At 41.9% G+C, this 26,390-nt stretch overlaps 1 protein-coding gene across 3 annotated transcripts; it reads left to right on the forward strand.

Annotated features, from left to right (window-relative positions):
- Positions 1-548: 548 nt before the first annotated feature.
- snx33 (sorting nexin 33) lies at positions 549-24,927 on the forward strand. 3 transcript variants are annotated; one of them, XR_009788532.1, is made up of 3 exons: positions 549-2,404; positions 7,613-7,765; positions 23,080-23,219. XR_009788532.1 is itself a non-coding variant. In XM_061773423.1 (2 exons), exons 1-2 carry the CDS (start codon positions 970-972, stop codon positions 23,331-23,333), a joined length of 1,689 nt encoding a protein of 562 aa, XP_061629407.1. In that variant the 5' UTR covers positions 551-969; the 3' UTR covers positions 23,334-24,927. The 3 variants fall into 3 exon arrangements, 1 of the variants encoding a protein (XP_061629407.1); XR_009788531.1 differs by having other exon boundaries at positions 7,613-7,744; positions 23,080-23,218; XM_061773423.1 differs by lacking the exon at positions 7,613-7,765 and having other exon boundaries at positions 551-2,404; positions 23,080-24,927.
- Positions 24,928-26,390: the final 1,463 nt, after the last annotated feature.

Raw genomic sequence — 26,390 nt, forward strand, 5'->3', positions numbered from 1 at the left:
TCAGTTTTTAATTGCTTAATATGACTTTCGTTTTGAATGTCTTCATTTATTAAACTTAACCTTCGAAAGCTCGGTGTTGTTGCAATTACTTAATATGTCCCACTAGAGGGCGGCATTGAGCCACGGCCACCCCCTTCTCTCTCCGGGAAAGGCGCCTTCCAAGAGAACAGGCGAGCTCGTCTCTAGTTGTCTCAGTCTAACGTCATGGAAAGAGTTACTTTGTGTCGGGGCTGTGAGCAAATAAAGCAGCAGAAACAATACCGGCTCGTCTACGTAGGATGATCCGGAGGGGGATAAGGTTGTGATTTTTTGTTTTGTTTTAAAAGGATCGAGCGAAGATGCGCAGGAACCTGTTTACGAGCCACACGGAGCAAGTTTGTGTCTGAGGGAAGGAAGGACGGAAATGTGGAGCTGCCTCCTCACCATGTACACGGATTCCATCGCTATGAACAAAAATACACTTTTCGCTTGGAGTGATTTGCATCGGGGACCGTTTCCAGGATCCGTAATGTGACGAAAGTGCGAGAAGTGGGGTAAAGAAAAGACGTCCGGGTCCATTTTTTTTGGGGGGGGGGGGGAGGATTATCAAAAGCCTCGTTGCAGGAGCTGAAACCGGTTTTGAAACGGACTTGTTACAGGGAAGTAGAAATCTGCGTTAACGAGGGCATTTTTTAGTGGATGCAAATGACTCCGTTTTTAGACTAAAGAGTGTTTACATCAATGGGCTCGTAGTAGTCTCATTAGCAGCGAAGTATAAATCAAGAATAGTCATTAATAAGTGAAGCACCGCAAACAGTTTTCGACTGACGGTGCTTTTGCACACCTGATCCATGTCATGTGAGATGAGTTGAAATATTCATTAACATGTCCTAGATTCTGTTTCCAATACAGCTGGTGGGCACCATGTGCATGTAGATTATTATTTGGGGTTATTTTTTAGTTGTTGTTTTGTAACTGGAGAAAGTCAAAATGTCGGTAAAAGCCAAAGCCCTCTACACATTCCAAAGTGAAAACAAAGAGGAGATCAGCATTCAGGAGAATGAGGAACTGGTCATCTTTGACGAGAACTCAGTGGACGGATGGTTCCAGGGGGAAAACAGCCGAGGTGAGCGGGGTCTCTTCCCGGCGTCCTACGTGGAGGTCATTCGCACACGTTCCAACTCCAACGTGACCGACTGCTCCATCAGCCCGGCGGGCTCATTGGGGAACGACTCCTATTTCCTGCCCTCTACTCAGAACACCACCCTCAACACGCAGCCGACTTATTACGATATCGACGACGATGACGACTGGGACGACTGGGACGACAGGTCCACCGTGGTTGAGGACGCCGATCACAGCCGGAGCCCTGGAGCCAACGGCCACTCGCATCAAAGCCCGCCATCCAACAACCCCAACGTGCACGACCGGGCCAAGCCGCCAATGGAGAGGCAGGACAGCATCTCCAGCGCCAGGAAAGGCAGCATGGTGGGCCGCAATTTGAACCGCTTCTCCAGCTTCGTCCGCTCCGGCGTGGAGGCGTTTGTGCTGGGGGACGTGCCCATGATGGCGAAGATAGCCGAATCCTACACCATCGAGATGAGGCCCCAGGGGGCCGGGTGGAAGGAGAGCCCGCAGCCTTTCTCCTGCTCCATCGAAGACCCCACAAAGCAGACCAAGTTTAAAGGCATCAAGACGTACATTTCGTACCGCGTGACGCCGAGCCACACGAGTCGGCCTGTATACAGGCGCTACAAGCACTTTGACTGGCTCTACAACCGCCTGTTGCACAAGTTCACTGTGATCTCGGTGCCTCACCTGCCAGAAAAGCAGGCCACGGGGCGCTTTGAGGAGGACTTCATCGAGAAGCGCAAGCGGCGACTGATCCTGTGGATGAACCACATGACCAGCCACCCGGTGCTGTCCCAGTACGAAGGCTTCGAGCACTTCCTGATGTGCGCCGACGACAAGCAGTGGAAGCTTGGCAAGAGGCGGGCTGAGAAGGACGAGATGGTGGGGGCTCACTTCATGCTGACCCTCCAGATTCCCAACGAGCACCAGGACCTTCAGGACGTGGAGGAGCGGGTGGACACCTTCAAGAACTTCGCTAAGAAGATGGACGACAGCGTTATGCAGCTCACACACGTCGCCTCGGAGCTGGTTCGGAAGCACCTGGGCGGCTTCAGGAAGGAGTTCCAACGACTGGGAAACTCTTTTCAGTCCATCAGCCAGTCGTTCATGCTGGACCCTCCGCACAGCTCCGAGGCCCTAAACAACGCCATCTCCCACACTGGCCGCACCTACGAGAACATTGGCGAGCTGTTCGCGGAGCAGCCCAAGTACGACCTCTTCCACATGCTGGACACGCTGTCGCTATACCAAGGCCTGCTCGCCAACTTCCCAGACATTATTCATCTACAGAAAGGTAATCCAATGCAAGTTTACAACTTCACATTTCACAGTAAGAGTCTGTGGGATGAGGTCTGGTGGACAAGTGGTTAGCATGTCTATCTCACAGTTCTGAGGTTCTGGGCTCAGGGATTAGGGTAAGGGTCTTTGGGGTTTGGTGTCCGTTGGCCAGCAGACGTCTGTGTGTAGTTTGCATGTTATATTCTTGCGACGATTCCTAAAGGTTACACCAATCCTTCTTGCCGGAGATGGGGACAGAGCACTCCTGCAAGTAATTGAGCCCCCCAAAAGTGCTTATATTTGCCCATATTAAAAGTTTAAACCGTAATTGTACCATAAAATATGACCCCAAAACTGTTGAACATAATTTAAAACTTATTTCCTCCCTGACATACAAAGCTTGTCTTTCAGTCGAGATGTATCTCTTCAACATACTTCCTTCGACCAACTGTACTACTTTCCTATCAAGAAAGGGCTTTGGCGCTATTTTGTGGCATCGTAGGGTGTGCCTTTGAAATTCTTAGTCGGCCAATGCAAGTATTGACCATCTAATGCGAGATATGTTCAATTTAGCTGGACATATGTGATATAAAGGGTGGGACCAATCAGGAAAGCTCCTCAAGACTACACCGTCCCATTGACCAGCATTTTTATGTGGCCTTCATCAAATGCTTAAACTGGGTCCTTCAAAGGGTGTAGCCCCTAGATGCAAGTATTTTCTCACAGGACCTTTTAAACCTCTTAAGTTTCAGAGTTTGTTAAACCCTCAGGCATCAGTACTTCTAGAGTACTGTGATGAAAAAGCCTCTTTATACTACCACGGCCGACAACGCCCGCATTGCATCACGTGACGGACGAATTGCCCCGCCAGCACCTCTGCGTAGCTTGCCGCGCACACAACAACAATAGATGTTGCGCGTCAAACGCCGTGGAGATCATCTCTCGTGATTGGTCCATTTTAGTCACATGCTGTGATGACGTACTCAGCGTACCCCTTGGTTCTACATACCATCTACGCCGCCGCCTTCTCGATCGATTTTGCAGCATAATTAAACGTATCATCTGGTCATCTAGGTCCATTTGTTCTAGCAGACACTGTTCCACGGTCACCTTTGTTCCTTGTTACTGAAAGGAAAGTAAAAACGGCTACCGGACATGGCCCAAAAAATGCAGAGGAAACTCCACCCTGTGGTGTCCTTTCCAATACCAGCAATAGCGACACCCTGGACTTGGACGTGAACTGCAGTACATTTTCAAAACTGGGCACGTGGGTTCCGCTCGAGTATAAAGGCAAACTACGCGCCGGATAGCCGCAGTGACGTCAGCGCGGTTGCCGTCCGCACGAGTATAAAGAAGCCTTAAGGGTGAGGTTGGGTAAAACCAGGAAATGTCCTGAAGGTGAGAACGGGGGTTGATGTGTTTTTTTTTTTTATTTTGTTTTTTTTTAATGTCTCTGAATGTTTTGCCTTCATGTAGGTAGGGTCGTCCAAAGTGTTCAGTACCTAAATGCAGGTTTTGAGAGAGACAGAGAGAGGGTTGTACTTTTTAAATGTAGATTGTATTCCAAATTATTATGCTTTAACGATACCTATGTGTATAAAGGGAGACAAATGTATGGTGTGGCCATGATGATTCCCTGACCTAAACCCTATAGAGAACCTGTAGAATATCTTTAAAAGGAAGATCTATGAAGCTGGCTGGAGGGAATCCTTGTGTCCTCCAATAAGATACAAGCAGAAAGTACACATAGACCACCAGGATCATAGCATTCAACAAAGGTTAAGGCAGGTTTCCGAGGTCCATGGCGAAAAAAAACCCCTGAATTTGGACGTAGCTTGAGTCTGCTAATAGGAACAATAAGCATTTGTGTTTGGTATGTCCTTATGAATGACAGATGCCACCCCCTCCCGGTATATACCAACCTTTCAAAATCAAGGCTAAAAATGGTGCCTGGGTGTTTTAGGTGTCAGTCGGCAATAAGCACTGTTCACTAGTCACTCACCCAGGAGCAAAAGTCACATGCTACCACATTGTGTTGCTCCATTCTGCAATTCATAATATTGATGCAGTTAGAAAGAATGTTTACAAAACACAATGGTAGATAATTTATTTAATAATATTCTGCTTATATTTAGTATCTTTGAATGACACATGCACTTTTCCAGGAGGTATGCCGTCAACCCAGAAAGAGCGGAATGAATTGTTGTCAAACCAGCAGTTAACCGAAACACACTTTTAAGGATGATATCAGCATTACTCCCAGGATTAGCTATTGTGATAGATATTGTGATGTAGTACAGTTTTGATTTTGTTAGTCAATTATATCCCTTGTCATTTGGATCAACTCATGTTTTAGGGATAATCTGACAATACAGTGCACAAAGTGAACATTATTGGTATCATTATTGTCATAAAAATTGACATGCAATTGGTGCTGATTTCATGTTAGACCCCAGCTTCCTCCAGCTTCTTTTGACAGAGAAGTCATATTAAAAATAAAGTTTTTTTTTTTTGCCTTGATGTAGAACAGTAATCTCCGAAAGACTGTTGAAAACTTAGTCCATGTGGAATGGACGCTAACTTGACGTCTGCTTCCTAAGGCCTCGTTTATTCAAAAATCAACCGTGTTCTTTCTTCCCAAGGCCGTTTTTTCTAAAAGTTGAGATTGAACCTCAGGTAACTTGGCCATTTTATGTGCATTTCATTAAAAATCATTAGGTTTCTTGGTGATGATGTAGCTGACTGACTGAGTGATTTGAACTCAAACCATAAATCGAGGCTTTTTTAACTGTATGTGCAGAGCGGTTGTTAGCATAGCAGTTTACGTACTGTAGCTGACTTTATTGTAGCTAGCATGGGCTCGCACACATCCTGCAGAACCCCCTCATGTACCGTAATTTCTCATGTATAATGCACATTTTTCCCCCCAAAAAAGGGTCAAAAGTCAATGGTGCCCATTATACATAGGAATAGGGGAATCTGATTTTTTTTCTTCACATTTTATAAATGTATGTCGCCATCTAGAGGTTATGAAAAAGGTGTACACTTTCATTCTAATATGCCACCGCCACCCAGTGGTTATGAAAAATGTGTACCCTACACTTTCATTCCAATATGACAGGGGTACGTAAGACTGCATATATGTACAATTGTGCTCGTAAATTTACATACCCTGGCAGAATTTGTGAAATATTTTTTTATTTTTATTTTTTAATATGACTGAACAACAATCATCATTAATTTCTTTGTTTTGTTTAATGATAATGCTTTTTTCTGAAACGCTTGACCGTTTAATTTGAATCCATCCATCCATTTTCTTTACCGCTTTTCCTCACTAGTGTCGCGGGCTGCTGGATCCTATCCCAGCTATCTTCAGGCGGGGGGATGGTACACCCTGAACCGGTCGCCAGCCAGTCGCAGGGCACATAGAAACCAACAACCATTCGCACTCACATTCACACCTACTGGCAATTTAGAGTCTTCAATCAACCTACCACGCATGTTTTTGGGATGTGGGAGGAAACCAGAGTGCCCGGAGTAAACCCACCCAGGCACGGGGAGAACATCCAAACTCTATACAGGCGGGGCCGGGATTTGAACCCCGGTCCCCAGAACTGTGAGGCAGTCGACCACCGTGCCGGCCAATTTGAATACCATTAAAATAAAATTTAATGTGTTTCGCCTGGCCCTTTATTTTTTCTTTAAAGAATTGTAGCCACCTTACAAATTTTGCCTGGGTAATCAAACATATGAGCACAGCTGTGTGTTTTCTAATTTACTAAATAAAAGTAGGGCTGTGAATTTCAAAATAGGAGCAAGTAAATAAAAAAGAAAGTATTACGTGTTCAAATAAAGTGCTTAACTTCAGATTCATTCTTTGAAAAAACTAAAATACAGATAATCATGTTTTGATCATATGGGTGGAAGCAAAATCATGCATTGTAAAAATACATTATACATAGGTACAAGGGTTTTCCAAAATTTTGAGGTCAACTTTGGGGGTGCGTATTATACATGGGGGTGCATTATACATGAGAAATTTTGCAGTGATGTGCAGTGAGGTTCATGATTGGTGAGGCACTGACTCACGTGCCGGCTGCAGCGCTATGAAGCTCAATTCAACACTGCCACATGCTGGTTGTGGCACTGTACATACCAGACCCCACTGTGCACTTTTAGTGGCTTTTTTGGTCGATAAGAAAGACTAAATGTCACACACTTTAATTAAATATATTAGACAGTCTGTTAAACGTCAGTAAGTGCAGTACGTGACAAGATTTTCCCAAAATTGCAGTCGATCAAAATGCAAAGTCTGGTTGGAATGGCCATTTCAACTTGAGTGCAATTCACCAAAAGGTTTGAAAATCGGATGATGGCTTCCGGAAAAGTTTAGTCTTTTATGTAGAAGATAACATTTTTGTGTGATATTGCCTATAGAAAATCTGATCCAAAATGTCAAATTAGAGTAAAACACTTAAGAATATATATATTTCTCAACACTTCTCGCTGACTGTCTCATTTTGTCTGCTAACTAGGGGAACCCCTTCTCGGATCGACTGACAAGTTTCAATTAAAAATGGCTCCAATCGCTCGTAAAGGCCGAAAACTCAGAGACGTCGACACGTCAAAATTACCGTGACGTTTTAAATGGCGTCATTTTCCCTAAAAACTCAACTAGCACAAATGGAACATTATTGGTGAGAAGAGCAGTGTTGACAGTAGAATAGGTCACAGCTTCGTCATCAATGTTTTGTTTTTTACCCCCCTGAAATGATTCGTTCTGGAAGATTTTAGAGGCGTTTGAAGTCCTGTATATTATTATTATTATTATTATTATTATTAGGAGTAGTAGTAGTAGTAGACAGAAGGTTTCAACACTCACACTTTTATGGAACGCGGGTTGCAGATGGCCCCCGGGTTGTACTTTCCCCTCCTCTAAATTGTCCATTGGTGTGAATGTGTGGTTGAATGTTTGTTTGTCTATATGTGCCCTACGATTGAGTGGCAACCAGTGCAGGGTGTCCACTGCCTCTCACCAAAAACAAATTGGAATAGGCTCCAGCTCACCCATAGTAGCTCATCCATAGCATATGGATGGTTGGACATAAACAAGTGTACAGCACGTTCCGGGATGTCTTCTTGTACCGTGATATGCTGGAATGTTTAATGTCTCAAAAGATGTGCGCTGTCGTGTTTGCATGACGCCATGTGTTCTTGATTTCAGATGTCTCTCGGGAGCTGGCTTCCAGGTTATGTCAGAGCTGAGGCGTGCGTCCAACATGTTCATTTTGGTTTAGAATTCATCTTTTTTTCCCCTGCCTCGTTCTTAGGGTTGCAAAGGAGTGGAACATTTCCGGTAAATTTCCTGAAGTTTCCTGTAAGATTCTATTGAAATTTGCAGTTCATATTCAAGCATAAATACATTTTGTTTTGTCATAAGCACCCATGCAAAGTAATACATTTAAAAAGCATGATATTTCAACAGATGTATTTATAAGGAGAACTTAATCAAATTTTAAATATTTTATTGAACAATCAGTTATTTCATTGAAGAACAAAAATATGAATATTAAATATAACTCACCCCCCCAAACCAACAAATTCGAAAACTAACAAAAATGCACCACCCCATTCAAAAATACCAACAAAGGTGAACTTTCCACTTGTTCCATCAGCGATTTCCCCAGCAAGTCATTCGCAAGATTTGTTTGGCACAGGTTTTGTTTGGGCTTGGGACCAGCACTAAATGGGGAATCGAACCTGCGCCATTTTCATGAAAGGCAGCAGCATGTACCACTGCGCTCCCAGTGCTCATTCTGAATGTTACATGAAAAGTTCCCCTCTATCTTAAAAAAAAAAAGTCTAGAAATTGCATTGATACTCATGCAAAGTTCATGTACAATTGTGCTAAAATATACCGACTACAGTGGTACCGTGAGATACGAGTGGCCGAACTTAAGTTTTTTTAAATGGGAGCTGTCTTTTCATAAAAAAAAAATAAAAATAATTAATAGCGATGATGTGAGGTGTTTCAAAGGGTGAGCAGTTTACTTTTTTGACTGGTTAGCACATCTGCCTCACAGACCTGGGGACCTGGGTTCAAATCCCGGCCCCGCCTGTGTGGAGTTGGCATGTTCTCCCCGTGCCTGGGTGGCTTTTATCCGGGCACTCCGTTTCCTCCCACATCCCAAAAACATGCGTGGTCAGTTGATTGAAGACACTAAATTGCCCGTAGGTGTGAATGTGGGTGCGAATGGTCGTTTGTTTCTATGTGCCTGCAACCCTAGTGAGGATAAGTGGTAAAGAAAATTGATTTATGGATGGATAATTAATAGCATTGCTGTTGCAACATTATAGTAACATGAGCAATGGAGCAACACATAAACCATGAAGCAACACATGTAGACAGACAATATAACAAAACAAGCATATATTCTCTATCCTTTGTGAAAAATGACTAATATTACTGCAGCTGCGTCAGCTGTGAAACTCTTCCTCTTGTGTGTCTATGTCTGTATTATACCTCCCCCAAGTGGCCTTGGCGTGCACACTAAAAGGAGCAGCACAATGTACATTGAATTGAAGAAAAAAAAAAGAGGCCCCCCCCAAATACTCAATGTACCGTATATTAAAATTCCCTATTAATAGACAACATTCAATTAAAAAAAATCTTGGTTGATTCCATTAATTCCAATAAATACGTGTTAATTCGCATGCAAACTTTCCAACTTTTACAACCCTACTTTTTCCCCGAGTCTTTCACCTCCCCTCATGTCCATCTGCTTCTTCTCATCCATCCTTCTGAAGTTGGCGCAGGAGCCGGGATTTGATTTTGCGAGGGCTAATTGCACCACATTGTTCCCGAGTGACGGGCCTCGTGAGGTTTTTGTCAGTGCAGATGTGTCCGCCGCCCCTACACTGTGTCACACTTGCTTCTTTGTTGGAGCATCTCACTCCCAGAATGCATTGTGTCGCCTCCTGTGATGTGATCTGGCCTTGTGAATGAGTTGGTGATTCACCGTGGCGATCATGTTCTGCTTTTGCACAAGTGGAGTCCAGATCACAGACTAAAGGACCTCTTGAAAGTTTTGATAACATAACACAATGGAGGATGAAACAAAAGACATTGACCATTTTGCTGAGGGTGTTCATTCTTATAGTAATTTGATGCTGACTAAACTGAGGCCTTATGACAGAAGTTTTGTATGCATTTTCTATTTTTCCCGAAATATCAGTGGGTTACCAAAAGCTTTAAGTTCCCATTGTGGTCATCCATCAAATGTTGAGGAGGGTACCAAAATAATAAATGCGTACCCCACCATTGGGTTGGTTACTGCAGTTGTAGGGTACCCAAAGGCCTTGCCTTACGATACAGACGTCAAACGTTGAGGAGCATTCCAAAATATTCACTCTTTTCCATACTTTTGGGTTTGGCACTGTATCAATTTGGGTTACTTACTGCATGGATAGGGTACCGGAAGGTTTGAGTTTATCCAAAGTTGAGCAGGGTACCAAAATAATTCATGTATATGATTCCACTTTTTGCTACCCTGCCATTAGTTTACAAATTGTGGTGGTATGTGCCCAAAGGCTAGCGTTTCCATCATTAAAAGTTCAGTAGCGTTCCAAAATCATCTTTTCAAGGGCTGCAGCTATCGAATATTTTTAAAATCAAGTATTCTACCGATTATCCCAAATATCAATTGAGTAATCAGTGAAAAATAGATTTTGCATTATTAAACACAATAACGTGCATGTGATGTACAGTTATTATTCTTGTCCACTCTTGAGTTGGCAAGAATTTGAGAGTGTATGCTTTTAAAAGGCCGGACCTGGCCTGGTGAGTGACATGGGAGTCAGTCAGTGAATGAGAGTGTAGAGTTGGCTGGCTTCTAAATTAACCAGTCTGGGTGTTTAGCTAGTGTGACTTGTGGCCGTCGGCAGCTCATGGATGAATGTGTTTAATAAGTGTTTGTTTTCTTACTGTTTGTGCACCGGCTGTGTCTGTCCTTTACCAATTGCAGGGGCATAACAACATGTTCTTACTAGCGATGGTCAGCTATATAACATTTTCTAACATTGATACTAGGGATGGGTGAGTCCCGTTACCAGGTATCGGTATTGTGCCAATACCGGCCTAATTTCAAGGTCTCAAACATTCCTAATTGATGTTACCTTGTGTTGATGGTCGCAGATTTGCTGTTGAGATACACATTGCACTTTATCTTCCTTGTTGAGAGTGAAACGATTCCAAACTTTTGACGTTCTCTGTCGTTTACGGACTCTTCCCTCCTGGCTCGGCATCATACTTCTTACTCTTCAGTAAAATTAGTCTGTGTGGGGAAAATTATTCTTGCGAAGTTTCGAGGGAGAAAGTTTTTTTTTTGTAATGGAATTATTTGAGTTATTGTAGCCCTTTTTATACAGTACCACCTTTTGGCACTGTATCCGGTTGGGTTACTAACAGCAGGGATAGGGTGCCAAAAGGTTTGCGTTTCACTTGGGTACCAAAATAATTGACCACTTCTTGACACCCTTTCATTGGTTTACTAACTGGAGCCACCTGACATCTGAGTGTGACTGAGTGTATTTTCCCAAAGATCTTGGTCAAATTTCACGTCTGTTTTACAGTAATACAGATGGGCAATTAAATGACATTAAAGAACTGCTGTTTTTAAGGCTAAAACTAGCAAAGGTGGCTGAACAAAAGTGTCTTTACGGACTTGTCTTAAAGATCAACGGTGGAATTACTCACTGGAAACTTGTTCGTTTTTAACAAAACACAAGACTGCTGAGTGGGCAGCTCCAGTTCACCATCAGTTCCTGTCATTACCGTATCCATGGTGACCGCAGTGTTTCCCCGAACCAAACGTCCACAGAGCAACTATTTTGACAGTACAACGCCACAGTGGACCAACCCAAAAATGTCCTATTTGTAATTGTTATAAGATCACACACACTGGAGTTATTTACAGCGATGCCGTGCTAATGCTGTTCAGTTTAGGAAAGACTTGTCTTAATTGCCTTCCTCTTGGCTTCACTTGTTGCTGATAGTGGGATAAAAGCAGTGGTGATGCACACCAGAGCTCGGCACTGAACGTTGCAAAATGCCATAGCTCTGCTGTGATGCTTGAAGCGCGCCTGCAAGACCTTTTAATCTGAAAGAGAAGTTAGCTGTCCTCCATATGGTCAGACATGTATATATTCGTCTGAGGGCCTTATTTACTGAAGGTTTGCGTGTGTGAAAATGGGTGCAAACAGATGGAAGCTAATCGACAAAGCGGGCACACCAAGGAATGTGTGTGGCAAATGGAAAAAAATGCATCATTAATTTTGCGCGTTCTGGGAATAGTAGATCCAAATAGATTAATTTAGCATGTACAAAGTGATTCACCAAACATTAGACGTATTGCGATGGCTGAATTTGCGTTTAAATACGTGGTCTGAAAGGCTAGTCCAAAACGGCACAGCACCATTGGGGAGAGCAGATCTTTTCTGATTGTGCAAACATTTTTGAAATGCCAGAAAGAAAACAACAGCAAAAACAAGATAAATCTATTTAACAATGCAATGGAGTCATTCCATATCACTTATCACGAAATGTTCAACTCTGCATTTCCTTGCATCTGTTTCATTTCAGCACACGAAATTGGTGCTGGACTCTCCCTGAGCAGTTTTTCAGGTGTGCTGTCCTAAGCTTTGAACGCAGTGCTACGCAGGAAGGGCACACACTGTTCATCCAATTTCTTCACACTCGAGACTAGAGTTAAATCGAACAATGTGTTTTTATGCAGTTACTGGCTTCCCCAAAGTTATCGGAGTGATAGATTCCTTTTCTGTAACTTAGTAATAAGTTTGTCTTCCACTAACACTTCAAATTCCATCACTTCAAACTTTCATTCATTCACCCAAATTTAAAAACCATCAGAGCTACTTAAAGCGCAAAAGCCTCTTTTAAATACAGGCGTCTCCACCACTTAACGCCTGTTGCCAACAGCGGACACAATGTTAGAGTGAGCGAAAATGCAATTTTTTCCCCCGCTGTTTTGGCTCGTAGTAAATCAGCTCCTAAGTTGAGTTACTAACCGTGGTGTTAGGTTAGCTAAAAGATTTCCTTTTCCATCATCCTCCAACAAAAGAAGAGTGGAGTACCAAAATACCACATTTTGCAACTGCATTAGTATGGTAACAAAATGTTTGCATTTACCTAATCAATAATAACTTTTTGGCACACTTATATTGGGTTACTGACCGGAATGGTATGGTAACTTTCTGTCGTTAAACGTTCAGTAATGTATCACATATCTTACCCTTTTGGTCCATCCAATTGTTTCATAAATGTAACAAGCAGTAAAATACAAAACAGCATGTAGTCAGTAGGATTTGTGAACTAAAGCTTTCATTGGAAAATATTTGTGTCTGTTATTATTGTGCTTATTTGCTGCGCTATCCACTTTGGCGACGATGGAGAGCAAATGTTTCCCCCCCCCCCCTGGGCTGTTTGCTTACTCATAAATCTGGTCCCAGGCGAGGCCCTCTCGTCTTCACACGAACTGTCCGTCCACACGCTGTGGCATTCCTGCGCATGTTGGCCCACTGCACTGCTGATTCACACCAACGGAGACCGCAAATGTCTCCCAGAACTCGCTGTATCGCTCTTGTGGCACTGAAGTGCAAAAAGCCTTTCTGTGATGAAGAAAATGTTCTATTATAGTGTTCTGAGACCAATATTAGTGCGAACAATCTAAGAAGTCTGTTGATATTATTTCCCCAACAGAGTCTCTATTGTTGTCATCTCTCATCTGATTCCACTAGTCCACCACTTATCCCATAAATCACTCAAATTTGTGACACCAAGTACCACCTAAGAATATACTTGACTCTTCAAGTACCACCACCATGACCAACATTAAAAAGTAGTGTAGTAGGTTCATGAAAACCGAGACTTTAATATTATTGTAAGACCTTGTAACATTAAGCACAGTTTCCCCATTGACACTATGCTTATAAGTGTGGCTATATAAATAAGCATTTAGGTTTTATGTGTAGGATAAGAATCTGTGCTTAATGATTCAATAAAAATTAGGGCTACAGCTGTCAAATACTTTTAGAATCGAGTGTTCTACCAATTATCTCATCGATTAATCGAGTACGGTGGACTCCCACTATTCGCGGGGCAATAAGGACCAGGGTGGCTTTTTTTTTTTTTTTTTTAATCCCAAAAATTCTTGAATAAGCGAGGATGAACCGCCAATAAGCGTTTTGGGTTTGGTTCCTCCCTAAAAAGGAAAAACAAAAAGAAAAATAAATTGGGGGATAGAAATCTGCAAAAATCTGAAACCATGGGTGCTGAATGTATGCGGGCGTCCACTGTATTGGTATAAGATTTGATTTTGCATTATTAAACAGCAATTCACATAGAGTAATTTAAAATGTGTATGTGAGGTACAGGTATTATGTTCCATTTGGGGTCGACTTCCTCACATTCAACACTAGTATCTTTGACTAGAGTGTTGATTATAGCTTACAGCAAACAAAAACACCAAATTCACCATCTCTAGAAACAAGAATATTATCTTTAAAAAAAAATTAAACAATGAAAATGATATTTAATGTAGAAATTAGGCAAGAATTTGACACTTTACCTGTCGCAACTGATGTTTAAAACTTTTTTGTGGATAGCTTCAGATCCAAGCAAGAAACCTGTTTATTTTTTTTTTTCTCCGACACTAGAGCGGGAACCCGTTGCCCGACAGGCGCCTTGTTTGCCAAGCCGTGGCTCATTTGGCTGAGAGATGGCGTACAGTAACAGGAAGTGAGTCACAACATCCATGTGGGCGACCACAGCATAAAACATCCAGCTGACACTTTGTTCAGAATCACTAAATAAGAGCGCTTTAATGGAACGACAGTGCAAGCTGGAAAAGTACTGTAAATTACTTACAGTAAAAATTTACCCACACCGAGTGCTATTTAATTAATTTAAGTGATAAAGTGATTAAATTATTCACACCGGGCCCTCAGAGGTCTGGCAGTCCCAGCAGTGATGTTAAATTCATGGCTTTAAAACGAAAAACTGGCAGTTTGTTAGTCCCTGCCGTTTTTCATAGTCTCATAAGTAGAAATAAAATATCAAACATGTAAGCAAGGTTGTTCTTATCAAAGAAGAAACCTGTTGATTTTGATTAATATTAACAGCAGGTGGCCCCAAGCACGCCGTCCAAGGCCCTCTTGGAATTGCTTTGCTTCTTCTTCGTCAATATTTTCTCTTCAGCGCTCATGCAGCTACGCTTTTCGCCCAGTGTTTAAACATGGTTATTGTTACGTAAGTCCAAGACATAACCCTTTTGATCTTAAAAGAAATCTTAGCCAAGGATGTTTGAGGCAGTTGACGTCAAAGTCAGGTTCGGTAGCATGCTTTTTTCAAGTCGGTTAACTATTATTGTTATCAGTCGTTTTCAACCATTCGTGGATTATATTACACTGTGACCTGTTTTTCGAGGTCATATTAGGGCCATTTTCAGGTGCCCTTCACCAGCTAACTCTTCCCCGAGACTGATTAGACAGATAGATAACGTAAAATTTTAATAATGTATCACATTCACTGCCGTTGACGGCTTTAGAAGTCAAATATCCATATTAACTGGGAAGGCTGGCAGTGAATTAGTTTTTAAGAGTTTAGAATCTTTTTTGTCGGAGCACGGCGGCCAAGTTTGATGACTTCCAATCTGCATTTATTCCAACTAATAAATTGCCTTTTGGGGGGCTTTATCCTACGCGAAAACTCAGCAAATGTCACATGTGTGTATCCCGCAGAAAACGCATGTACTTGTTTGAAGGTTCCATTGTTTGGGAATTTGGACCATTTCCTATAAAAGCTCATTGACTGTAATTATCAAACTGCAATACGTAGGCACCTGCTCTCAAGTGGTATGCGAAGAGTCACTGAAATAAAGATTCATCCATCCATCCATCCATCCATTTTCTGAGCCGCTTAGCCTCACAAGGGTCGCGGGCGTGCTGGAGCCTATCCCAGCTATCATCGAGCAGGAGGCGGGGTACACCCTGAACTGGTTGCCAGCCAATCGCAGGGCACACATAAACAAACAACCATTCGCACTCACATTCACACCTAGGGGCAATTTAGAGACTTCAGTAAACCTACCATGCATGTTTTTGGGATGTGGGAGGAAACCGGAGTGCCCGGAGAAAACCCACGCAGGCACGGGGAGAACATGCAAACTCCACACAGGCGGGGCCCGGGATTGAACCCCAGTCCTCAGAAGTGTGTATAATGTTACAATTGCTTTAAATTCTTCTTAATCCAGGACAGTAGATTAGTTAAATACAGTTCGGTTGTTTTTAACTTTAAGGTACTGTACATTACATTTAATCTATTAGAAGTGTTTGTTTTCAAACATTTATTTAGGTAAAATGTTTTATTTAACTGATGACTTTGCGAATCACTATCCTAGGGAAGTCACTTGATTGCCACCAAATTTGAACCGGGTATAGTAGTTTTTTTTTTTTTAATATTCCAGTGGGCCATATCAAATGCTTTCATGGGCCATTTATGACCCCAGGCTCCCTACTCCTACTTTAAGGGAAACCACGGGTCCAAATTTTGAGCGTGGCATGTGAACTGGATGCTGTTTTGTTGAAGAAGGTTGGCTGAATGTGCTGATGTCTGTAGAAAACGCTGGCTGTGTCACGAACACGTGGAAAGTAGCAGTCGAGAGCATCTGCATTTGTTTATGTTTGGATCAGTTGGTTGTTTGGCTTTCCGTGCAGGGAGCGCATCGCTTTGTTGGCATGTGTAAAGTAAAAAATGTCTTCCTTCAGTGAGCCCATTCATCATTCCATCTTGTGCTTCTTTGAAAGCGCGATGGGAGTCCATCTCTGTCCTTTAAGGTGCCGTCAAGCTCAATGATGGTGATCGCAGGAGATGCCCTATATTGAGAGACCATGAAACTAAAAAAAACACAAAAGAAATAAAAAAATAATGTTTTACCCTTCCCACACACTTTAAAGATATTTAAAACACTGGAACCCATTAAAGCACGTATTTTAAAGTATTGTTTTCACGCTCGCTGTTAAGAAATGCCAGACTATTGTATTCCATTACTTCGAGGAAACAAAAAGAAGACCCTCGCTTGCACAGTTCTCCCTATTAGAGGCTAAGCTTGCTTGCATGTATCTGATTTTTTTTCATGTCAATGTGAACAGTACAATTCCGATTTTTTAAAAAAATTTTAAAAATGTTTTCATATCCGACCCAGGCCTCTTTCAAAATCAGAAAATCAGATATGTATCCAATGCGAGTGCAGTATGAACGTGCAAGTCGCGATCAGCCCACATATACATCAAGGAGCATAAAACAGTCAGTGGAAAAATCAACTGATAAATATAAGAAAATGTTCGCTCCGGTTGCACAAAATCCTTGGAATTGCCACAAATGCGTCATGACGAGTCCTACCCGTATTTGCTTCCGTCAACACTGCGCCTCATGTTTGTGCACATGCGCAATGTGATGTCCTGTTTTGCACGCATGTGTCTGCATGTCTCTCAGACTCATTCCATCCATAGTTGAAGTCACATTTGTTTTTGTAATGTTTTAAACAAACAAACAAACAAAATCTGAATTGGGCATCATGCCCTGCAGTGTGAACGTAGCCCAGTAGACAAGGGTAATTCGGATTCTTGGTGATGAAGTGCTGCCTCCACGAGTGAAAATAAAATCCATGCTCTTATTGTCTTTATGGGGGGGATCTCACTCATGTTTTTTGACCGTGGGGTCAACAAGTAGCTCTGCCTGGTAAATAAAGCTGTTCTCCTGATGGCACACCCCTCACTAGAGGGGCCAGTTGCTCATTTGCATGAGACAGGATTGCCCCTTCAAAACAGGCTGATTTCATCAAGGGTTTTAAAATTTTTTTTTTTATAATAGAGTGAAAAGTGTGCTTTGGTTCTTTGTGTTTTTTCTATTTTTTTATACTTGCTTTTGCTGTAGTCATGCCAACATGGCTCTGATACTTGCAGTTGGCATGGCGATGTCCATTCTCAGATGAGAGGTCTTTGTCCATTACACGTGTCGATGCTTGTCATCGGCTTTAATGTGATTTTAAAATTACACAAGTGTTTGTTTGGGAGGTCAGATTTGCAAATCCCATCCTGACGGCCCCTGGAAATCTCAAAAGAATTTCTCCGACTGAGTTCAACTTTTGATTATTCACATATTTGTTCATATGTAGCCAAACATGACCCAATAATGGATATTGTCGCAGCTGCAATGACTTGTACTTCCCTTTAAGATCTGTGCTCAGATCAGAGAAGCTGTTTCTGTTTTCCTTTCTGAGGCTGTGAGAGGGAAAAAAAAGCAAAAGCAAAACAATTGCAACTATTTTGGGTCAGTGTTCCGTAACAGCGCCTTAGATTTAAAAGATAAATTGTGCAATTTTGGCTGCTGCAAATATTTTTAGTGTGCGGGACGCCTTTGTGCCTGTCGTGCATTCTTAAATTTCATTCTCACTCTATTCTTTTTTTTTTTTTTTTTATTTTACTTTTTTCCTTCCCTCATCTGTCATATCATAAGCCTTTCTCTTCACTTCATCACTCATGTTAAACAAGCACCTCAATAAATGAAGTGTTAGAGATGAGTTTTTCCTGCATTGTCCAACATTGATGTTCCAGCTCTCAATATTGTTCATGGCAGCGATTCTTAAAGTGTGGTACATGTACGACTTGTGGTACATAGGCTACCTCTAGTGATACGCCAAATAATCTCTGAATGAATGCATAATGTTATGGTGGATGAAAATGTTTTTTTAATCCACTCCAGTACATTTGATAAGTATAGTTTAGTTGTATTTAACATTTAAGTTGAACATTTAGTTAGGGTTTTTATTGACCTCTTATGTGCAGTACATTTTAATTAAATAATTATTCAACTACATTATTTTTTTTTTTTAATTATCCTATATTGAAGCACAGTGTTATTCTTCAAACTGTGCCTAATGTTACAGTGGCTAATAATAATATTAAATATACTATTGAGGAAAAAAAACTGCCTTGCTTTTGGCCATTTAAGGCCTACTGACTACTGAATTTTAGTATTTAGTATTTTTTTTGGGGGGGGAGGGGGTTTGTGTAAAAGTTTGAGAATCACTGGGTTATGACATTTGCGACAGTGCGAAGCTATGACGAGCTGTTTGGTTTTAGTCCTCTGTAGTGGATGATGGGATATGTCATTTTGACACTTTTCAGTAATGATCTGCACCCTTGGATTTTGTTTCCATCATTCCCCCCTCCCCATTTGAACTGAATCATCAAATACAGAATCTTATTGATTTTAAGTGGTGTAAAAGCAAACGTCAGATCTTGACTTTTTTTTTTTTAAATCATAACTGTTCAAAGATTCTTGCGGAAACTGGTTTCAAAACCAATACGATGGGGGAAAAAATGCATTGCTACACTGGGCACAAATCTTTAAACAAAGAAAGAACACCTATTCATTTTGGTTTATGTCTGATGGAAGATGGCCAATGTAGCTGAAGTCGAAGTTTGCATCACTAGATGTTCTTCTCACCTCTCGGTCAGTCACAATTATAAACATAGTATTCAGATTTTCAGGGATTATTATTCTATGTCCGAGCAAGGATATTCAAGCCAAGATTCTTAAAAAAAAAAAAAAGGGATAAAGCATCATTCAGTGCTCTTCCGGGCACAATTGTCAAACAAATCACTTTCAGACATTAGCCAAAAAAGAACCCTATTGATTTTGAATAACTACTAACTAAAGTTCAGGGATTATTGTTCTGTCAAGTCAATTTCATGTACTGCATACAGCACTAGTTATCTCTCGTCATTTTAAACATTGAGCATGTCAAGAAGCACTGTTCTCATACATTAAAGAAAACTAACTGCACATAACATGAACAATTACTTGGCGACAAAGGCAAGGACAACCTCCCCCTGAGCAAGCAAAAAAAAAGAAAACAGGTGTCCGTCTCAGCCAGTTGGAGAGACCGAATAGAAGGACAGATGGTAGATAGGAGACAGAGAAAACAGGACAGATTGGTTGAGTGACTGTGGGAGGGACAAGTGAATAATGGGCACAGCAACAGCCGTATCAACAACAGTAATAATCCCATGATGACATAAATCAAGACCCCTCTCACTGGCCATATAATTAGTGTCTTACAGTAAACACAAGTTGCAAACTAAGGCTGTCTCATCACCTTTGTGTTAAATAGATGCTCGAAAATTGTGAGAGCGATTCGCGTTGTCTCCCGAGAATTCCTCCTGCCCTGTGAGGCTTGTGGGAAAAGAAAATTGAGCAGACGCCAGAGTTCAGCCGCCCGCAGGACTGTGGTCACAGTTAATCTGACCATCCTCATTCTCCTCCTTCTATCGCCCCCATGCGCATGCGTGACTTTAGCAGCCTGTAAAACTCGGCCCGAAGGCTTCGCCGCTGTTTAGACTAGCAGCAAGCACCCCCTCCTCCCTTTCCTAATCCCTCACGGACAAGCTAGCCTCCAAAAGATCATTAAGATGTCACAGTACTGCCCTAAAACATCCAGTGTGCTGCGTGAGATTCAACCAAGCAGGTGACCTTATTGCACAGCAAGTGGCCCTGTTGTGTCACTGCCAGAACGTTTGGAGTTTTAACCAAGTAGTGTTAGCAAAATCTGGAAAGATTTGCCTCACCAATCACCCAAAATGAGTTCAAACCATCATTCTAGCAAGTGTTTTGCATCCTTTTTATTTTTATTGTATTTTTTTGGGTGATGTTACCACTAAAGGGTGCCGTGATGGCGAAAGTCATCAGTTCAGTGTTTACCCGGCCTCTTGCCCTGTTGCAGCTTTTCCACCGCACACTGGCGGAATGACGCGGCTCAGCTTCCACACTCGTTTTTTTGGTTTTAGTTTTCCCTATTGTGTTGTCTGTCGGTTCTGCACTTTGAAATAACACTGTGGTGATCTAATAAAACCACCATGCATTGAGCGCACTAGTCAGAATGAAACAGACAACAACACTGGAGGAGAACGGGGAACTCTTAATTACATTTTGATAAGAAAACACCTTTCAACTGGTTTGACGCGTTTCTCTTTCAATGCTTTTTAGCAACTCAATCTACCAGATGAGTTTGTGTCTGGACTTGATCCAAAATTGTCATCTCAACCCTCATTATTCCCCCTTTTCTCCCTCTACACACACACACACACGCTCCTTGATGCCGGCAGCCATGCTATGTGGAGATGGCACATTCTCCTCTCATGTGGAAAAGGGAGCGCACGAATGTAGGTCATCTCCATCTCTCCGTGGTTTCCCGCACGCTTGCCAGGAATTCCGCTCAAATTCCGGGACCCAACGTCGACTGACTCGAGATGTCGTTACCCCGGCGACTGCGGGCATGTCCCAGCTCGCCAAGGAGATTGCCGACTTGAAAATTTGAAATATTTTTATTTTTATTTATTATTTTTTTTTTTTTGTATGCATGGTCGACCGTTTGGACAGGTTGGAATAATCAGATGGAAGTGCAAGGCGGCAATATGCCCATGGAAAAGTGACGTCATTGGCCGCCTGGGTCGGCGTGGTTACAACTTGCCCTCAGACGTTTGGTATGCAACGAGGCAAAAAATAGCGTGTGCTTGGTGCTCCTTGCTCCGTGCATACACAACGGTTAATTGTGTTACAATGTACATACAATTATGCACAGCCTCCCTGAGCAATAAAAAAGACATTTTATTTGTCTCAGTGCTAAACTCCTTGTGCTTACATCATAAACATCAAAATGTGATGCAAATAATACTCTTAAAACATTTTTTATAGGGATGATTATTGCTGGAAAAGTAATTATTCTCAGATTTTCCTATCCATCCATCCATCCATTTTCTGAGCCGCTTCTCCTCACTAGGGTCGCGGGCGTGCTGGAGCCTATCCCAGCTGTCATCGGGCAGGAGGCGGGGTACACCCTGAACTGGTTGCCAGCCAATCGCAGGGCACATAGAAACAAACAACCATTCGCACTCACAGTCATGCCTACGGGCAATTTAGAGTCTCCAATTAATGCATGTTTTTGGGATGTGGGAGGAAACCGGAGTGCCCGGAGAAAACCCACGCAGGCACGGGGAGAACATGCAAACTCCACACAGGCGGGGACGGGGATTGAACCCCGCACCTCAGAACTGTGAGGCTGACGCTCTAACCAGTCGTCCACCGTGCCGCCCAGATTTTCCTAAATAACGCAAATTACAGTCAGCATGATTTTCAAGTTATCTACTGTTGGAGCATAATTGCACTGTTTTTGTACAAATCTACCAATGATAACTAGTTTTAGAGACAAATAAAAAAACTTAAATGCACAGTTCCAAATTATTATGCACAACAGAGTTTCACGACTTTTTATAGCTCTTAAAGAACTGTAAATAATCATGTTGAATTTGCAGCATTAGGAGGTCATTTACTGAAATCAAAAGCTATTTCAATCAAAAACATTAAGAGGTCTAGTTACATTTTAACATTTATTTGCCAGCAGCCTCACAATTATATCCATTAAACGTTTTTGGAGGGTTTCCGCTTCAATTTCTTTGCAGAATGTCAGAATAACCTAAAGCTGCTTTTTGCATGTGAACTGCCTCCCACCCTCACAGATTTTTAGTTTCACCTTAAGGGTTAAGGTCAGGTCATTTGCATAATCATTTGGAACACAGTGTATAGCTGTAGATTTGCATTACAAGCTGAATTTAAATGGTATCTGAGCCAAAGTTAAAGTTCAAATCATGTTTCTAGTCTGCGCTCGGGTGGTAGCAATGTTTCAACAGTGCCTCGAACATGAGTTACTTGTAAGTGGGCCATATAGATGAATAAATGTGCTCATTACAAGGCTTGTTTTGTCACCAAAATGTTGTGTGGAGGATCGTGACAGGAAGTAAAACATTTTTTTCAAGCCACCACTGCGGTTGATACCCCAAAGAATTGTGTCATACTTATTTAATTACGTATGTTGCTGTTTTCCTCACTTTTTATTGATAGAAACACAAATGTTTCAGTAACTTACCACTGCCTTTGTTATCCTAACAGAGGGTTTAAAAATATGTATCATGTGAAACACGTTTTTTTGGTGATTATATCAACTTTTGCCATTGGGAATATTAACCTTTAGGGACTCAATCATTGAGCTTGCTAATGTTGCTGCCCCAACGGATTGGTAAGGGAGAAAGGTGCCAGAAAGCACAGTTGTTACTCAGGTATTTTGGTCTACTTACTTTTTGATGATGGAAACTAGACGTGCTACAATTTAATCGAACTAATCAATTAGCAAAAACAGGACTATCTGGTGGCATCTTGGTGCCAAGGAAACAATTTGAAGTGAGTTGAGGAACTTTCTTTTTTTAGACAAAAGTAGTGCTTTGCTGCCATTTTGTGGCTTCTATTGACAATTCCATACCTTTTTTGGAAGGGGTGTCAATTAGGCACCGATTTTGTGACTGGGCTCGGTCCCGAACTGGCATTTATAGTCGGCACTCGAGCAGTCAACGTTTTTTAAAGCAAACGTCTGTCACAAACGTTCAATGATTATTGTTCTACAGTTTGTCAGGTTCTTGGTATGTTATTTCAGTGCTACCACGAATGTTCTGAATCAATTATTTAAATTCTTTTTTTGTTTTTTTTTTGGTTGTCACCCTAAGGTGCCTTTGCCAAGGTGAAGGAGAGCCAGCGGATGACGGACGAGGGCAAGATGGACCAGGGCGAGGCCGACGGCATTCGCAAGCGTTGCCGGACGGTCGGCTTCGCGCTGCAGGCCGAGATGAGCCACTTCCACCGGCAGCGGGAGGTGGACTTTAAGGACATGATGCAGGCGTACCTCAGGGAGCAGATCACCTTCTACCAGCGCGTGGTGCAGCAACTGGAGCGCACGCTACGCATGTACGAGTGTCTTTAAGGATACTGCGTGCCAAACCAGTGGGTGCCCCGGACTCTGCGTTTTCCCGAGACTTACTGTGCACCTATCACATAACAGACGACAACGTTGCAACATATTGTGTCTTTTACATAATTTAAGGTATTATGGCATTACGTGTAGGTTTTAAATTCTTTGCTGTTCCTGTAGTGGATCGTTCACACTAAAGCCATCAAACGGGTTCAGTCCCCTTCACTTCATTGTCATTTTAAACAAGAAAACCAAAAATGACTGCTTTTAAATGAACGATCAGCATCACTTCTGTTTCCTATTCGACTCTTCCCTACATATGTGTACCGGCGACTCATCCAAATGTTGCTGAAGTGCCTTAATGCCACGTTTCCACCAAGCGGTCCAGTTTAGTTCAGTATGGTTAATTGGGTTCGAAACCCAACTGCAGGGTTGGCAAGTAGTATCGCACACATAAATGATGTTGGTACATTTATCTACTATTGATGATGGAAACCCACATATTTAGGTACTTGACCACTGTGATTAATACCCCAACACAAGGGTACCAAAAAGTGGTATTGATTGTACACATTGATGATGGAAACACAAACCTTTTGACCCCCGACCTGTTTAGTTGGTTCCCCGGTTATTTTGGTACCCTTTACAGGTTTCGATGATACGAACACAAAACTTTTGGGATCCCACCACTGCAATTAGGAACCTAATGGTTCAGTACACAAGCCAATATTTAAACATACTGTACCGAACCGAACCCAAATGCACTGCTTTGTGGAAACGTACGTCAGAGGAAGTTGTGTTGTAGTGCGAAGGTTTGGAACAACATAGTGCCTTTAAGACTAAGTTAGCATTTTTTTGCAGCGCTAGCGCAATGCAGACGAAAACAAAACGTTTGAGGGAATCTAAGCAAGAAACTTACTGATTTTTTTTAAACGACATGACCACAAATGGCACTTTTTTTTTATATGAAAAAAACAAAGTTATTTACTTGTGTGTTTGTGTGGTGCAGCAACTGGAGCACACACAATTGTCCTCGTTTGAATGCTTTTGATGGCTCAGTGACGTAAAAGATTTGTGTGTGTCGGCTTGACATTCTGGTGTGCTTGTTTTTAAATCACATTCCTAAACTTGTCGATTCGGCTTCCTAAAGTGAACAGATGTGTTCTTGGGTCTAAATGTTACTGTCTACATGTTTTTTTTTTGTAATACCCTTTGACCAAGTCTATCTGGCAGTCTCTCCCACAAGTCAGAATTTTCCTACATTGTTTTTTTTTTTTTTTCTTTCTACTGCGGAGCTCATTTTTCTCTCTGCTTTCGTAAATGAATCTGTCCTTGTGTGTAAGGAAAATGTGCAGGCAGCCTCTGAAAAAGGCCGAAAGCAGAAAGCGGACAAGGTTTAGCATGTGAAAATCCCCATCGAAATAAAACGCAGTTTCACTGTTGCCGTGAAACGTCCAAAAAAGTATTGCTGATGTGTTGACCTTGAGGGTTTACAGAATGTCAAAAAATGCTGAGTCATTCCTCACTTGATTAAAGGGAAGGGGACACAGAAGGTTTAAATAAAAAAAAAAAGATACAATTAATAAAAAAAGAATGGTGGTCTGAATTTTTTTGTCTTGTTTCAACAACTTTACTATCGCTCCATCACTGGCCAAAATTCATCATGGTCAGTTTGGCATTAGGCGCAAGTGGGACAGTGCCCCACCAGATCCAGTAGATGGCACTGTGGGTAAAATGGGTGCAATTTCTTGACTTCCCAAAATGAATTTATTTATTTAATACTTCATTAGCAATTGATCATTAACAAGTTTGTTGATTACCATAAAACCAGAAATGAAACTTACTGTAGTACCTTCCTATTTACTCTCCATTACTGTATGTCAGAGAGAGTAGTGTTACTTCGTATTTTAACGTATTCCTGCAAATGGTACTTTCAAGGATCTTTTTTTCTTTCAAGTGCATTTTATATTTAATACATATTTTATAGTTAATACAGACATACGATTCAACTGCAAAATTGTTGATCAAGTTGTTTATCATGATCAATTTTGTATTAAGGGCAAGTTGGACAGTGCCCCACCAGATAGAGCAGAACCCACTGTGGCGTAGAATTAGGACTTTAAATGTTTAATTCACATCACTTTATCAATTGCAGCAATAGCTAAAAGTGCCACAGGATTACGATATCACTCATCAAGCGCCTTCCTGTTCTCTCTCCATTATGTGAGGTGTTTCAAAGGGTGAGCAGTTCACTTTTTTTTTTTTACCCTTGTTTGATAGTAAAGACATTTAAATGTTTTTTTTTTTTTCTTAATGAGACAAACATTTTAATTTTGCTAGACGAAAGTTGCAATTGTATGAGAATAATTTTGGAATTTTACTTGGAAACCGGCGGCACGGTGGTCAGAATCATAATCAGTGGCACTGAAGAGACAACAGGAAAAAGAGTTGGAGGTAGCGGAAATTAAGATGTTGAGGTTCGCTCTCGGAATGACCAGGTTGGATAAAATTAGAAATGAGCTCATCAGAGGGACAGCCAAGGTTCGATGTTTTGGAGACAAAGTTAGAGAGAGCAGACTTCGATGGTTTGGACACGTCCAGAGGAGAAATAGTGAGTATATTGGTAGAAGGATGATGAGGATGGAGCTGCCAGGCAAGAGAGCTAGAGGAAGACCAAAGAGAAGGTTGATGGATGTCGTGAGGGAAGACATGATGGTAGTTGGTGTTCGAGAGGAGGATGCAGGAGATAGGCTCTCATGGAAAAGGATGACGCGCTGTGGAGACCCCTAACGGGACAAGCCGAAAGGAAAAGAAGAAGAAGAAGTACAAAGATGCAGAGTCCTCTAGCACTTAGAGCAGTGTGAATGACTAATATAGCAATAGTCCGGTGCAATGACCATTGTGCAAAGGGTCGCCGAGACTTCAAGGAGTGTATGCGGTTTAAAGTGACGAGGAGTGCGATAATCTGGGACAATGTTTGTTGTGCAAATGTTGCAGATACTCCACAGTGTGCGAATGGAGCAGATGCTACTCTGGCATGAGTGGCCAGTATTGGTCAACAACAGATAT

The sequence above is a fragment of the Phyllopteryx taeniolatus genome, chromosome 5, assembly GCF_024500385.1.
Source record: "Phyllopteryx taeniolatus isolate TA_2022b chromosome 5, UOR_Ptae_1.2, whole genome shotgun sequence".
Lineage (NCBI taxonomy): Eukaryota > Metazoa > Chordata > Actinopteri > Syngnathiformes > Syngnathidae > Phyllopteryx > Phyllopteryx taeniolatus.